Raw genomic sequence first — 15,459 nt, 5'->3', positions numbered from 1 at the left:
GTTCCCATTGTTCTTAATGTGGGGGAAACAAGACCATAATCCCAAATAGCAAGACCAGGCAAATGCACATGCGTGCATGCATGCACACTTTCTAAAGTAAATGACATAATTGCATTCATGCTTGATCTTGCATATGACCAGTCAGTGGCAGTTGTTGCAAGAGTGCTATAACCACAGAAAATAATTACTGATTTTATTGGCAGACTGTTTCCATGGAGACTTGTAAAACTGATAACTGTTGTTTTAATATAGAAGCAAGTCAGCAAGAGCTGTCCAGAGGGGTATAATGTTAGTGCCCCACTGGGACTCAAAATTCAACTGTGCCTAACCAGATGCTCCTGCCCCCAACCAGACCCAACTTCCCCCCAAAAGGCCCATCTGCCCCCAAACATACCCAGCTGCCCCCTACCACACCCAACTGCCTCCTGCCCCCACACATACCCAGCTGCCCCCAACCACACCCCACTGCCCCCAACCACTCCCAACTGTCCCTACCTACCACCTGACTACCGATGATACAAAGATGCTAAAAACTCTGGCCAAAAACAGGATTTGGAATCAGGAAAACTTTATTGACTGCTTTGTTTTCACCCAACAGGCTGCCCAAACCTCAAAAGCAGCAGAGTCCCATGATTTCACTCCCCAACAAACAGACTTCATATAAATAAATAACTTAATGACAAGTTGAAAAAGCAGCAGCATAGTTTATAATTTATCTCACAGAAGCCTGTGACTGACTTGCAGCCATGGCTGGTTCACTTCACAAATAAACCAACATTTATATAGCATTAAATATTAAATAACAGTTATACAGGTTTAATGTGCAAGATTTGCAATCGGTATGTACATATGTTACTCTTCTTCATTCTATTATACTCACAGTACAGGAAAGCTTAATATCAGTAATGTGAAAAGGCCATGACACTGACACAGAACAGAATCGGAGCGATTTACCTGGTTCCAGTACCACAGTAAAAGCCGGCAGGTACTTCAAACCTGGCTGAAACTGTGCCAGCCTCCGCAGGCACACAACCGCAGTGTGGTTGGTCTTAAATAGGATACCGTAACACTTGCTTTTCTCGCTACAGTCAATAGTACTGATGTAGGAAGCCTTATAAACGCCTATGTGGTCCTATATGAGCTGAAAGTGCAGCCTCCAGACACAGAGAGCCGGGTCTGTGTCCCCGAACGTACGGAAACGGGCTGAGCCGCACCTGCGCCTTAAAGCGGGGTCCCACTGACGCCCAGCCAGCGCTCAGGTCGAGCAGCGTTACCGCCCAGCGTGGTCCCTTCCTCCTCCCGGTCACCTCACAGGGACGAATAGAAGAAGATGTAGGCGGCGGAGGACTTCACGGACGCTGCGGGGATGTCCGTCACCTCGTGGTCATCGAACTTGAACCAGCGCTGCTTGGCGGCGTTCCTGCAGTACGCCGTGTAATGGCCGCCGTCCAGGCCCCCGTAGTGGTTCTGAGTGAAGATATAGAGAGGTTGCACAGTTCTATCACCATGGCAACCATAATAATAAGCATAACTACAACAACAAAAATTTGTCCCATTCAATTGGGTTGAAATCAAACCACAATTAAAACTGAAAATGACCTTGAACGGTAATGGCTACTGCTGGCATCGCTTTCAGAACTGCATCAAACAAGAGTGTAAACCAGGGCTGTCAAACCATGTTCCTGGAGATCTACAGTCCTGTAGGTTTCAATCCCACCCTAACAAATCACACCTCATTCAAGAGCTAGAGATCTCATCCAGCTGTTAATTAGTAGAATCAGGTGTGCCAAATTAAGGTTGAAATGAAAACCTGTTTAGAGGCTGAGAGAGCCTGTATCCGGGAAACCACCTGACAAACAGGTTGAACTGGAAGACCGAATGGCAGATTGCACCAGACTGTGCCTTTATCATTATGGTAATTGTTCACAGCAAGATAATTAATGCACAGGCAAACAAGAGGAATCTCAGACAGCTGCGCAGGAACCTGGAACCGTGGTTAGGGTTATGGTCCATCCATTCTTAGTGTGACCAGGTTAGTAGTCATCACAGTTCTCTGTGAGCAGGTTAGTCGTTATCACGGTTCTCTGTGAGCAGGTTAGTCGTTATCACGGTTCTCTGTATGGCCAGAGTATTCACGGTCACTGTTCTCAGCGGCTGACTTCGCTGTGCTTATGATGGGAATGATGGGCTTTTCATGCACACAGCCTGGCAGTTTGGCTGTTCTACTCACAGACACTGCATAGAGGTGGTATCTCTTCAGGCTGTGTTTGGGTCCGATGACATACTGGCCCAAGTCCAGGTTATCCAGAGGAAAGTCCACAGACGTCTGGAGCTTCTGCTTCCACCTCCCCTCATAGGAGAACCTTGTACAGAGATGGGACAGAGTAACTCATGGGCCCTCGGGTTCCTCCCAAACACAAGCACTCAGCAGGAAAGTGCCCTCCTCCTAAATCAGAGCACAGCCGGCACCAATCGCATGAGAATGTTTGATTGACAGGCCGTCACACACGTGCACGGACTCGCACTGGTGAATTATTAACCTGGCTGTGTATGAATGTGTAGGATGGCTGCTCAGGCCAGAGGGGAAGCATAGCATGGCTACAGATGGGGGTAATGAGGAGATCAGGAGGACAGCCCTCGCTGAAACAGAATGTGTGTGCGCTCTTCGTGACTTTGTGACTGTGAAGATCCACTTGTTTGGTGTGGATGGCATGCTGCAGTCTCCAAACAGGCTGCCCTCATGGGCTTCTCTCATTACATGAACCAACATATACGCTGCAGGTAGGAGGCGCTCTCACCTTTTTAAATGGACCAGGAGAATAGGGGGAACCTTCCAGATTTCCAGCTTCTTTGCAGAATCTCTTAGGGCTTTACAGTGTCTGCAGAACACCCTGTTATTATCTGTGAGCTTCTCCTCTTTAGAGAACAATTTCAAACAGTCCTGAGAAAGAAAGAGAAAGAGAGAGAGAGGAAGAGAGAGAAAGAATGTGAAAGTAGGTGAGGGAGAGAATACAACAGAGAGAGGGAGGGTGCGGGAGTATGTGAGAGAGAGGGGGTGAGCGAGTGAGAACGTGAGACAAAGAGAGCGAAAGAGAGGGAGGTGGAGTCTGGGGGGGGAGGGGGGGGGGGTGAAGGCTGTGAGAAGAAATGTGACAGAGGGGAATGCTGCGAGCCCTTTGTCTGTATCCCAGAATGCTGGGCCCACCTGTAGGGAGCACCTGTTGGTGGAGGCCAGAGGCAGGGACAGGTACATGAAGGTCTCAAATGTGCGGGACTTCCTGTGGCAGGTCAGGCACTGCACGGTGGACTTGAACTGGCCCTGGAACAGCGCCACCACGATGGACTCATTCAGCAGCTTGTGCTTCTCCCAGGCCAAGTCCGCCGCACTCTGGTCGTCCAGGTGATCGTTGGCCTCTTCTTTGTACCTTTTGCGGTTGTCCGCCTGGGGAGGGAGCAAGATGATTTGAATAAGTGCAAACAATTCACCTGGATCACCTATCACCTGCATTACACCCACCCCTCCCCCCCCTCCCCACAGGCATGATTCAGTCAATCCACAGAGCACTAAGAACAGCCCAAAGTCTCACTCAGTCATTCCACACTGACTGCAATACAGCCAAAAGTCTCACTCAGTCATTCCACACTGACTGGGGGCAAAGTTCTCAGTCTCAGTGACTCCACACTGACCCTCCATTGGCTTGCTTACACAAGATCAACTTTTCCTTTTTTCTTTTTTAAATAAATTTTGGTCCAACATGGGGCTGTACGGATGCAGTTCCTATCCTAATTTGGAATGTACAATTATGTGCAACCGGAGCCACATTCATGTACAAACCCCACTGCCAATTTGACAGGGTGTAGACATCTGCGGTCTCCTCTGAAACGCACGTCTTCAGCTTCTTCTCACATTGCAGAACACAGCCAAACTTGAATAGAGCGGAGTCAGAGGAAGACCTTTCATGTGCGGCTCGAACACGCAGGCCACAGACGCCCTGTTGACCAGCAGGCATCGCTAGAAAGAAATGAAACATGGACCCCAAACCGACTAAACCCTGGCAATGCAACGGCTAATTATGAGTTGCCCTATGGAGCTACCGGCCATAGTCGGAACTGGCATGTTCCAGAGTCGATCCGAGACCATGGGGCTCATCCACGCAACGTAGCATGGTGCTGTAACCGAAGGAGTCGCCCAGCAGCCGAGATGAGCACTTTTAAACACTACCAAACACTCTCTGACTCAGTCCTTAAGTAACCGCTACCACGAAAAATGAAGGGCCACACATTCACTAGAAGGACAATATCGGTCATGAGAAGCAGAAGTGTTATAAAGTGAAATTCCCCTTTAAGCAAGCATAACCCAGCACACACTCCCATTCACACTCCCTTGCTCGCAGACAGTCATTTTCAAAGCAGCAAGTGTTAAAAATGTGTTGCATTACTAAATCATGCCCTGAAGCATCAGAAAAGAACTTCAGACGTTCCAAACAATTCTTTTTTTTTTTTTTTTTTACATTAACGTGGTATGGGTGATATTGACAGAAAAAAAATTCTACACTTCAATTCATCCTAGAACCCATCAATCCCTCAGAAACGTAACTGGACGTCGGCACAGTAATTGTTATGAAATGAGTGGAACTGATGAGGAGGTGGGGGGGTTCCGCTGGTCAGCAGGCCGCGAGGATGAGCTTCACAGACACTAGACCAATCACACCAGCACACCAGGTACAGGACAGAGCCTGGCTTTCTTAAGAGTTCTTTTTATGTGCTGAGTAAGGCTGGCTCTGCCTCCAGCTGCATTACACAGTCATACAGTTTCCAGTCACAAGCAGAAAGTACAGGGTAGTTCTCTAGAATGAGGCACACCCAGGGTTCACATGCAATGACATTATCCTCACATCACCCCACACAAAACATACGTACAGTACGACAGAAACACTCCACACACAGACAGACACCTTTGAGGCAGGAACATGTGACCAATTTACTTACTCTCTTAATCGTGCCACCAATAAATGAACAATGAACAAAGAAAAAAAGGGAGAAATTGATAATCAATACAGATATATCTTCATGTCAATATCACAGCACTAAATGTGCAGTATGTAAGTTGATAAACATTAATGAGTTCCATAGACTTCCAAAGTTAGATGAAATACATAATAAAACAAAAGAATGAACAAACACACACTGCCCTGAGTCACCTGGAACAGCGCCACTGCAGAGTGACCGGTGTAGGAATGCCACTCAAGCCCTCTCCCTGTCCTGGCTGGAGTGTCTATTTTACCAGCTCGTTTAATACCTCAGACAGTGATGACTCCACCCATTAGTCCATTAGAGGATTCCTGACGCATCATACTTTCAAAACCACCAACCCAAGGGTCTCTACCCACCACACAGCAGTCACCCTTCGGAGCTCAATCCCAGTGTCCCCGCCCATCCCAGAACGCCACCCTGACCCCCCAGTGTCCCCGCCCACCCCAGAACACCACCCTGACCCCCCAGTGTCCCCGCCCACCCCAGAACACCACCCTCACCCCCCAGTGTCCCCGCCCATCCCACAACACCACCCTCACCCCCCAGTGTCCCCGCCCACCCCAGAACACCACCCTGATCCCCAGTGTCCCCGCCCACCCCAGAACACCACCCTGACCCCCAGTGTCCCCGCCCACCCAAAGCCCACCCTGATCCCCAGTGTCCCCGCCCACCCCAGAACACCACCCTGACCCCAGTGTCCCCGCCCACCCCAGAACGCCACCCTGACCCCCAGTGTCCGCGCCCACCCCAGAAGCTCATCCTGACCCCAGTGTCCGCGCCCACCCCAGAAGGTCATCCTGACCCCCAGTGTCCGCGCCCACCCCAGAAGGTCATCCTGACCCCCAGTGTCCGCGCCCACCCCAGACCACCACCCTGACCCCCAGTGCCCGCGCCCATCCCAGAAGGTCATCCTGACCCCAATGTCACGGCCCCCCCAGAAGGTCATCCTGACCCCAATGTCACGGCCCCCCCAGGTGTACCTTGTTGAGGTCTTCGTGCAGTCCGTCCATGAGGAAGAGCAGCAGCTCCTGGGAGTCCTGCTGTTCGTACCCGGCGAACTGCTCGTTTATCTTTCCGATGGTTACCTTGAAGTCCCGAGGGCTGATGCACTTATACAGCCCTGACCACAAGGCCTTCATGATCACACCAAACTCCTCCGCCACATCACCCTTGTGCCCCAAGATGTTCGCTCTGTCATGCCCAGAGAGGGCGAAAAAAAGCAGTCTTTTAGCAGTGATGGCTCAACTTCAAACAATCATTCATACTACTTTGCTTTGGAGTTTAATTAATCAGTTCAAATCTGTCTGCAACAGAAATGAAATTTCAACACTATTATGGTACAAAGCTGCAGTTCACTTGATGCTCCCTTGAATGTTACAGAGAATAGGTCTTTTTTTGCTGACCATAAGATGACCACATTGATGAGGAATGAAAACATTTATAAAAAGTGACAAAAAACATGAAATTGCTAAAGTACACTATGTTGCTAAATGTTGCATGTGACATCTAGGTATCTGGCCACTGTTCAGCGCTCTGCTTGTGGCACAGGAATGTCACTCTGCCCAGACCAACAGGTAAAGCAGCATGACTCAGCAAAGCCCCACCTGTTGATGTCTTCCAGGTACAGGTTCCTGTTGAAGTACTCCGTCATGACGGGCGTGTTGCACAGGCACTGCAGAACGGAGTTCATGTAGCAGGTGTTACCAAGGTTACGCAGCCCCGTCAGGGAAGACCCCAGGCCCCCAAACACGGGGTTCAGGTTGCGAATCTTTGCTGCTGATGGCCGGGCAATCTCGGCTTTTGTGTACGCTGTGACACTATGTGGTCTGTTGGGAACAAAACAGGGGTAAAGGGGTATAATGAGCCTGCCTGTTTCAAGCTCTACAGTGGAAAAGGGCTATTATGAATCAGGCTGGTTCCAGCTCTACAGTGGGAAAGGGGAATATTGAGCCAGGCTGGCTCCAGCTCTACAGGGGAGAGGGGTAAATAATGACCCAGCCTGGTTCCAGCTCTACAGGGGAGAGGGGTAAATAATGAGCCAGCCTGGTTCCAGCTCTACAGTGGGAAAGGGGAATATTGAGCCAGGCTGGCTCCAGCTCTACAGGGGAGAGGGGTAAATAATGAGCCAGCCTGGTTCCAGCTGTACAGGGGAGAGGGGTAAATAATGACCCAGCCTGGTTCCAGCTCTACAGGGGAGAGGGGTAAATAATGACCCAGCCTGGTTCCAGCTCTACAGGGGAGAGGGGTAAATAATGAGCCAGGCTGGCTCCAGCTGTACAGGGGAGAGGGGTAAATAATGAGCCAGCCTGGTTCCAGCTGTACAGGGGAGAGGGGTAAATAATTAGATAATGAGCCAGGCTGGCTCCAGCTGTACAGGGGAGAGGGGTAAATAATGAGCCAGGCTGGCTCCAGCTGTACAGGGGAGAGGGGTAAATAATGAGCCAGGCTGGCTCCAGCTCTACAGGGGAGAGGGGTAAATAATGAGATAATGAGCCAGGCTGGCTCCAGCTGTACAGGGGAGAGGGGTAAATAATAAGCCAGCCTGGCTCCAGCTCTACAGGGGAGAGGGGTAAATAATGAGCCAGCCTGGCTCCAGCTGTACAGGGGAGAGGGGTAAATAATGAGCCAGGCTGGCTCCAGCTCTACAGGGCAGAGGGGTAAATAATGAGCCAGGCTGGCTCTAGCTGTACAGGGCAGAGGGGTAAATAATGAGCCAGGCTGGCTCCAGCTCTACAGGGGAGAGGGGTAAATAATGAGCCAGCCTAGTTCCAGCTGTACAGGGGAGAGGGGTAAATAATGAGATAATGAGCCAGGCTGGCTCCAGCTGTACAGGGGAGAGGGGTAAATAATGAGATAATGAGCCAGGCTGGCTCCAGCTCTACAGGGGAGAGGGGTAAATAATGAGATAATGAGCCAGGCTGGCTCCAGCTGTACAGGGGAGAGGGGTAAATAATGAGCCAGGCTGGATCCAGCTGTACAGGGGAGAGGGGTAAATAATGAGCCAGGCTGGCTCCAGCTGTACAGGGGAGAGGGGTAAATAATGAGCCAGGCTGGCTCCAGCTCTACAGGGCAGAGGGGTAAATAATGAGCCAGGCTGGCTCCAGCTGTACAGGGGAGAGGGGTAAATAATGACCCAGCCTGGCTCCAGCTGTACAGGGGAGAGGGGTAAATAATGACCCAGCCTGGCTCCAGCTCTACAGGGGAGAGGGGAGGGGGCTGGCTCACACACTTGGTGCCCCTGTTGACGGCTGGCGTGGCGGAGGGCTTCTTGGGGCCCTCGTGGCGGACGTCCCGCGTGATGTCGGGGGAGGAGTACGAGCGCTTCAGCTTGGAGAGCTCTCTGTCCACCTCCGATGGCTGCGCCTGCTTCTGTTTCAGAGTGGGGGGCGTGGCCGGGGGCGTGTGCGACACGCTCACCTCCGGGGGGTACAGGTGCACCCTATTGGTCGGCGAGTGGTAGTATCGGTATGTGCCCGTGACTGTGTCCAGGAACTTGGAAAAAAAGAAACATACAAGTAATAAATAATGAGATTATTATTATTATTATTATTATTATTATTATTATTAATAATAATAATGTTTTTTCAATATAGCACCTTTCATACATAAAATGCAGCTCCAAGTGCTTTACATTCAGCACTAAAATCAAAACTTTCAGAAATTAGAAAAAAGAAAATAACATAACATACAACACTATACATAAAAGAATACAGAATGAAATAATAAAAAACTGTGATCAAATAATAAAACAGGGAGAGTGTCACAGTGGCCTGGTGTCACGTCAAATATGTAAGTAAGCTAATATTACAAAATACACTACATAATATTCTCCGCACAGAAAGGTCTCAAGAATGACTATAATTAAGCAGGTACCTGCATTACGCTTCCCCCAGGGCCCACAACTTACTTCATTTTAAAAACAGGTATGGCATGTGTACAAGTGGGCAGTGGGTACACGAACACATTACCTGGGTGGGACATGCATGAATGTGAGCGCGGTGCATGTGAATACAGGTGTGAAGCATGTGAATGTAGGCCTGGCATGCATGAACGTGGCTGTGCCTCCAGAGCTGTACCTTCATCCAGCCCTCGGGCAGGCCCGGGACAGTACGGCCCATCTCCTCACTTCGGGCCCTGGTCAGTGGCTCACGCTGAAACACACACATGGGGGGCCACACCTGATTGGCTCTTGCTGGGAACTGCACAATTACCAAAGCCATCAATCCAAGAGCTTTTCCTGACCTTTCAACATCAACCACCCATACTCAAGGCTCCATAAATAGGTCCAACTTACTGGCCATCAATAAAGTCATTAAACCTCAACACCTCAATATCTGTGAGAGTTAACACTGTTCTGGGATAAGCTCTTCCAATTCCCGATCCAAACATTTGGTTCAAATGTGAATTCTGACCAGGATCAGGTTCTAGGGTAGAAAATTATAGAAACTTGACTTGGATACTTTTCTAGATGTTTGTCAAAACCTTTCACTAAAAAACATGCAAGCAGTCACACAGGCGCACCTTCATGTCGCTGACGATGCTCCTGGGCACAGACGCCAGGCAGGCGTTGTTGACCTGCGCGTGGACGCCCCGATCCCTCGTACCGCGCCTCTCTCCCGCCTCCAGTTCCTCTTGCACTGCCTGCTGCCTCGCCAACCTCCTTTTCTCCTGCTCCTTCTCCTCCTCGCCCTCCATCTTCTCTTCGTTTCTCTTCTCCTCATCCTCGTCTCTGCGCTTCTGAGCTTCTTTCACTTCCTTTCCCTCCCTCTTCCTCTCTTCCTCCTGCGCACGCTTCTTGTCCCTCTTCACTCGCTCCATTGGCACGGGGGTCTGCCCCTCTGCCAGGGCGCTGGGCCGGGGGGGCAGTTTGCCAGGGCAGTCTGGAGGCGCAGGCCCATTCAGAGTGCACTTCCCCTCCCTGCCTGAAGAGGCAGTTTCACTGCTGGGCCGAGCACCCTCAGGCACCACGACCGCAGGCTTTCTGGAGCGATTGATCTGGACAAGGGGCATGAGGGAGGGAGGGAGAGAGAGAGAGAGAGAGTGAGAGAGAGAAAGAATGAAAGAGAGATTATTCAACAGCACAAATTACATTCTTTTAAGTCCAAAAAAGTTTCAAAGAATAAAGAGAAATGAACAGCGGTGGTGAAGTGACCATGGTTCCAGAGGAGCAGGCCCACCTGTGGGACAGGCTTTGCGGTGCCGGCGTGCTGCCCGGCCGCTGCTTTGACGGACGTGTCGGTGGGGGCTGACGAGGGCGTTTGGGGCACCGCGGAGGCTTTCGGCTGCTCCCTGGGGCCCGCCGAGTCCGAGCGGGACCTCTCTCCTTCAGCGGCAGACCCGTTCACCTCGGCAGGGCGCTGAGGCTCGGATCCTGGCTCTGCTCCTGGCAGGGCTGGGCACTCGGGTCCGGGCTCCTCCAGCGAGGGGTAGCTGAAGTCCACTGATCTCAGCACAGCATGATGGATCAGTTATGACCCGATACTGAACTGCAACACTATTTACCTGAAATCACCCTCCAACACCCTCTTTACCTGAAATCACCCTCTAACACCCTCTTTACCTGAAATCACCCTCTAACACCCTCTTTACCTGAAATCACCCTCCTAAACACCCCTCTTTACCTGAAATCACCCTCTAACACCCTCTTTAGCTGAAATCACCCTCTAACACCCTCTTTACCTGAAATCACCCTCTAACACCCTCTTTAGCTGAAATCACCCTCTAACACCCTCTTTACCTGAAATCACCCTCCAACACCCTCTTTACCTGAAATCACCCTCTAACACCCTCTTTACCTGAAATCACCCTCTAACACCCTCTTTACCTGAAATCACCCTCCAACACCCTCTTTACCTGAAATCACCCAGTAACACCCTCTTTACCAGAAATCAACCAGTACCCTCTTAGCGAAATCACCTCCAACACCCTCTTTACCTGAAATCACCCTCCAACACCCTCTTTACCTGAAATCACCCAGTAACACCCTTTTTACCTGAAATCACCCTCCAACACCCTCTTTACCTGAAATCACCCAGTAACACCCTCTTTACCTGAAATCACCCTCCAACACCCTCTTTACCTGAAATCACCCTCCAACACTCTGTTTACCTGAAATCACCCAGTAACACCCTCTTTACCGGAAATCAACCAATAACAACCCCTTTACCTGAAATCAGCAAAAGATTTAAACCATTCCTTCAGTGGTCATACTTCAATGACATCGGACATCATTGCTTTACTCAAACTGGACACGTAAAGCAAAGGAATGGGAGCAGAAAGAGCTTTTACCTGCAGCGGGCAGTGTACTTACATGTGGGGAGGGGGTGGTTGGTCTGCTCCCTGGGCGGCTTGGCTTTGGCATTAGAGGTGTACATGGGGTAATACAGCAGCCAGCTCTCATAGCCTCCTTCCAGGACCAGGGGCTCAGCACGGAGAGTGGTCTCACTGTCCCACTGCGCAACAAACACAGGTCTCACTGTTCCACTGCGCAACAAACACAGGTCTCACTGTCCCACTGCGCAACAAACACAGGTCTCACTGTCCCACTGCGCAACAAACACAGGTCCCACTGCGCAACAAACACCGGTCTCACTGTCCCACTGCGCAACAAACACAGGTCTCACTGTCCCACTGCGCAACAAACACAGGTCCCACTGCGCAACAAACACAGGTCTCACTGTCCCACTGCGCAACAAACACAGGTCCCACTGCGCAACAAACACAGGTCTCACTGTCCCACTGCGCAACAAACCCAGGTCCCACTGCGCAACAAACACAGGTCTCACTGTCCCACTGCGCAACAAACACAGGTCTTACTCTACCACTGCGCAACAAACACAGGTCTCACTGTCCCACTGCGCAACAAACACAGGTCCCACTCGCAACAACACAGGTCCACTGTCCCACTGCGCAACAAACACAGGTCCCACTGCGCACAAAACAGGTCTCACTGTCCCACTGCGCACACAAACCAGGTCTCACTGTCTCACTGCGCAACAACACAGGTCTACTTACCACTGTGCAACAAACAAGGTCTAAACTGTCCCACTGTGCAACAAAACAGAGGTCTCACAGTATAAGAAACACAGGTCCCACGTCCCAAATAACAACACAGGTCCTTACTGTGCAACAAACACAGGTCTCACTGTCCCACTGCGCAACAAACCCAGGTCTCACTGTCTCACTGCGCAACAAACACAGGTCTTACTCTACCACTGTGCAACAAACACAGGTTCACTGTCCCCTTGCAACAAACGAGGTCTCACATAGTAAGAACACGGTCCCACTCGTCCCAGCATGAACAAACACGGTCTTACTGTGCAACAAACACAGGTCTCACTGTCCCACTGCGCAACAAACCCAGGTCTCACTGTCTCACTGCGCAACAAACACAGGTCTCACTGTCCCACTACATAAGCACAGGTCTCAGTGTGTAAGAAACACAGGTCTCACTGTCCTACTACATAACAAACGTAGGTCTCACTGTCCCACCACATAAACACAGGTCTCACTGCGCAACAATCACAGGTCTCACTGCGCAGCAAACACAGGTCTTACTATTCCACCGCGCAACAAACACAGGTCTCACTGTCCCACTGCGCAACAAACCCAGGTCTCACTGTCTCACTGCGCAACAAACACAGGTCTTACTCTACCACTGTGCAACAAACACAGGTCTCACTGTCCCACTGTGCAACAAACAGAGGTCTCACAGTATAAGAAACACAGGTCCCACTGTCCCACTACATAACAAACACAGGTCTTACTGTGCAACAAACACAGGTCTCACTGTCCCACTGCGCAACAAACCCAGGTCTCACTGTCTCACTGCGCAACAAACACAGGTCTTACTCTACCACTGTGCAACAAACACAGGTCTCACTGTCCCACTGTGCAACAAACAGAGGTCTCACAGTATAAGAAACACAGGTCCCACTGTCCCACTACATAACAAACACAGGTCTTACTGTGCAACAAACACAGGTCTCACTGTCCCACTACATAAGCACAGGTCTCAGTGTGTAAGAAACACAGGTCTCACTGTCCTACTACATAACAAACGTAGGTCTCACTGTCCCACCACATAAACACAGGTCTCACTGCGCAACAATCACAGGTCTCACTGCGCAGCAAACACAGGTCTTACTATTCCACCGCGCAACAAACATGGGTCTCAACAAACACACTACCCCACGGCACACTACCACAACACACAAGTGGTGTTTAACTTTGTAACATCATGTATAATTGACAATTTTATCCAGATTATCCATATGTTATCATCTTTGAGACAATCAATTTCTTTCATTCTGCTTGTAATGTGAACTAGTTTTTGATCCCCTTTAGTCCAGTGAGCCCTGGCGAGTTTTTCCTCCAATGCCTTTTCTGAAAGCTTTAGTGCCCTCTTGTGGCCACTATTCTCAAATGTCTCAAAACGCTCAAAAACGTTTTCTCCTTTGGGAGGTGGTGGATTACTCAAATGCACATGTACAAACCTGAACTAGCTACAGTAGCAGCATTAAATTATTGACCGTGCTAACTTTATGAAGCGTTACATTTATGGCAACTTGGCCCTACTGGTCTAATGATTTCATTTTTATGCCAATACAGGTCTCTATTCGATTTGGCTTCTATTTTTATGTGATAGTAACAAACTTTGCCAATGCATTTTATATGGTCCAGGGCAATCGTAGTGGTGACAATAAATCAAGTCTATTTTAGGCAGGGAATTTTGTAATCAATATCCGATAGTAAAATCTAAAGCTGAGATTTTTCTTTGTCCAGATTTGATACTGGTCTAACAATTATACTTTTATGCGAAAACAGGTACAGTTCTACTTGATTCTGGACACAGTTAAGCTACACACACAGGAGGCTACTGGTAAATGGAGTTAAGCTATTAGCTCTGCCCAATAATTTAATTATTAAATTAACTTAAAAAACTGTTAGATTTATTTTAAGTTGCGGACAGTGGTTTCACGCTATCAAGTAGCCTTTAAGTGACATCAACTTAACCAGTTTGTCACAGCCTACTTAATACTGCATGCAACCACTGGTCAACAATTTATTTTTTGAGTGAAGATATGACAGTGAAAAGCTACTTTTAGTTTGGTATATATCTTTGCTAGTTCCGTTGGCAAGCTATGGGCTTGTTATGTCCAGTCCCAAGCCTGACTTGTTCACCTTATACAGTGCGTCCTTCAGACTCTGCAGACAGGAGCCCAGTCTCAGGTCCTTCACAGAACTGAACCAATCCAGTAGGACGATGTAATCTGCCAAGCCCCGCCTCTTCCACTGCTCCTTCGACTCTTCTGGAAGCTGGGCCTCAATTTGATTGACAGTTATTCTGATTTAAAAAAATAAATGAATAAATAAAGAAGTCACAACTAGCCACTCAGAAAGCATGCAGCAAGAGAGATAACGCAGCTGCAACATTTATTCTCAGTGAAACTACTTTTTAATATTCAAGAACATTACATTTTCACAGTACACCCAGGTTTTACAAAAAATGCTAAATTGAGAACTGGCCATCCAGCTCATCTACGCTTGTCTTTACCTAGACTCCAGAATACCCATTTACAAGCAAACTTACAATTGAATTCAAATTAATTTGCATCACACTTACTACACTACTGGGTTTAGTACTTACACCTGAGAAGATGACCACTCAACCTCAAACCTTAACACCCCCCTCACCCCTCCAACTAAATGTCCTACCCTGGGCTGATGATCTCAGCCGGAACACTGATACAGCTCTGAGAGGGGACCAGGATTTGAGACTCTTCGAAATCTCTCCTGCTCCTGGCATCCATCACAACAAGGCTGACACTCGGCTCCCTCATGATCCGAAACAGGGCCTCAGGGGTGACCCCCCCAGGAGGGACGGCAGCTGCGTGGGAGGAGAGGGAAGAAGAGAGGCTGGGTCGCAGTGAAACTCCCTGCTTTCAGAGGGCTTGCATGACTTGCATGAGCAGACAGACACGCCCTCCCACACCTTTTTGAACCCCAGGTTACCCCCCCCCCTTTCCGCCAAAAGTGGTGCCCACAGTTGCATTCGCAGGCCTGGGCGATGCTACAGATAACTACGCGCTGCAGCACGGGGCTGCCAGAGGGCTGGGCCTGGCGCAGTGAGGACGCCACACGTTTTACTTCCCTGTACACACTCCCTTAGACTGCTGCCCCCCCCCAGAACAAAAAAGCCTCCTCACCTTTAGGTGTCTCATTCTTCAAACCCTTTGCTTCCCCTTTTACCTAGAGGACAGAAATGCAGGAGGATACGCCTCAGTCAGCATCACTGCTTCACTTTCACAATGACTGATGGAGCACAGTAGTTTATGCTGCCCTGAATTAAAACAGACAGCCATGGACTGGGCATGAAGCACCGTATAACCTCACCCATCTCTGCCTGTTCAATTATTAACAAGG

At 49.6% G+C, this 15,459-nt stretch overlaps 1 protein-coding gene across 4 annotated transcripts in view; it reads right to left on the bottom strand.

Moving 5' to 3' along the window:
* Positions 1 to 551: 551 nt before the first annotated feature.
* The window catches only part of LOC135242262 (ubiquitin carboxyl-terminal hydrolase 8-like), a 19,139-nt gene continuing 4,231 nt past the window's right edge, over positions 552 to 15,459 (bottom strand). For 3 of the 4 annotated variants that reach the window (XM_064313261.1, XM_064313262.1, XM_064313263.1), the window contains exons 6-19: positions 15,243 to 15,285; positions 14,752 to 14,923; positions 14,218 to 14,380; positions 11,345 to 11,486; positions 10,212 to 10,474; positions 9,556 to 10,029; positions 9,111 to 9,185; positions 8,264 to 8,526; positions 6,639 to 6,860; positions 6,015 to 6,225; positions 3,206 to 3,442; positions 2,799 to 2,941; positions 2,231 to 2,363; positions 552 to 1,467 (exon numbers count right to left, since the gene is read on the bottom strand). In XM_064313261.1, the coding sequence (XP_064169331.1) occupies positions 1,309 to 1,467; positions 2,231 to 2,363; positions 2,799 to 2,941; positions 3,206 to 3,442; positions 6,015 to 6,225; positions 6,639 to 6,860; positions 8,264 to 8,526; positions 9,111 to 9,185; positions 9,556 to 10,029; positions 10,212 to 10,474; positions 11,345 to 11,486; positions 14,218 to 14,380; positions 14,752 to 14,923; positions 15,243 to 15,285 (2,700 nt within the window). In that variant the 3' untranslated portion in view covers positions 552 to 1,308. Of the gene's footprint in view, positions 1,468 to 2,230; positions 2,364 to 2,798; positions 2,942 to 3,205; positions 3,443 to 6,014; positions 6,226 to 6,638; positions 6,861 to 8,263; positions 8,527 to 9,110; positions 9,186 to 9,555; positions 10,030 to 10,211; positions 10,475 to 11,344; positions 11,487 to 14,217; positions 14,381 to 14,751; positions 14,924 to 15,242; positions 15,286 to 15,459 lie in introns of those variants that run through there. The other variant, XR_010326293.1, reaches the window with a different exon arrangement.

This window comes from Anguilla rostrata, chromosome 16 (genome assembly GCF_018555375.3).
Source record: "Anguilla rostrata isolate EN2019 chromosome 16, ASM1855537v3, whole genome shotgun sequence".
NCBI lineage: Eukaryota > Metazoa > Chordata > Actinopteri > Anguilliformes > Anguillidae > Anguilla > Anguilla rostrata.
This window is presented reverse-complemented; position numbering and strand designations above follow the sequence as displayed.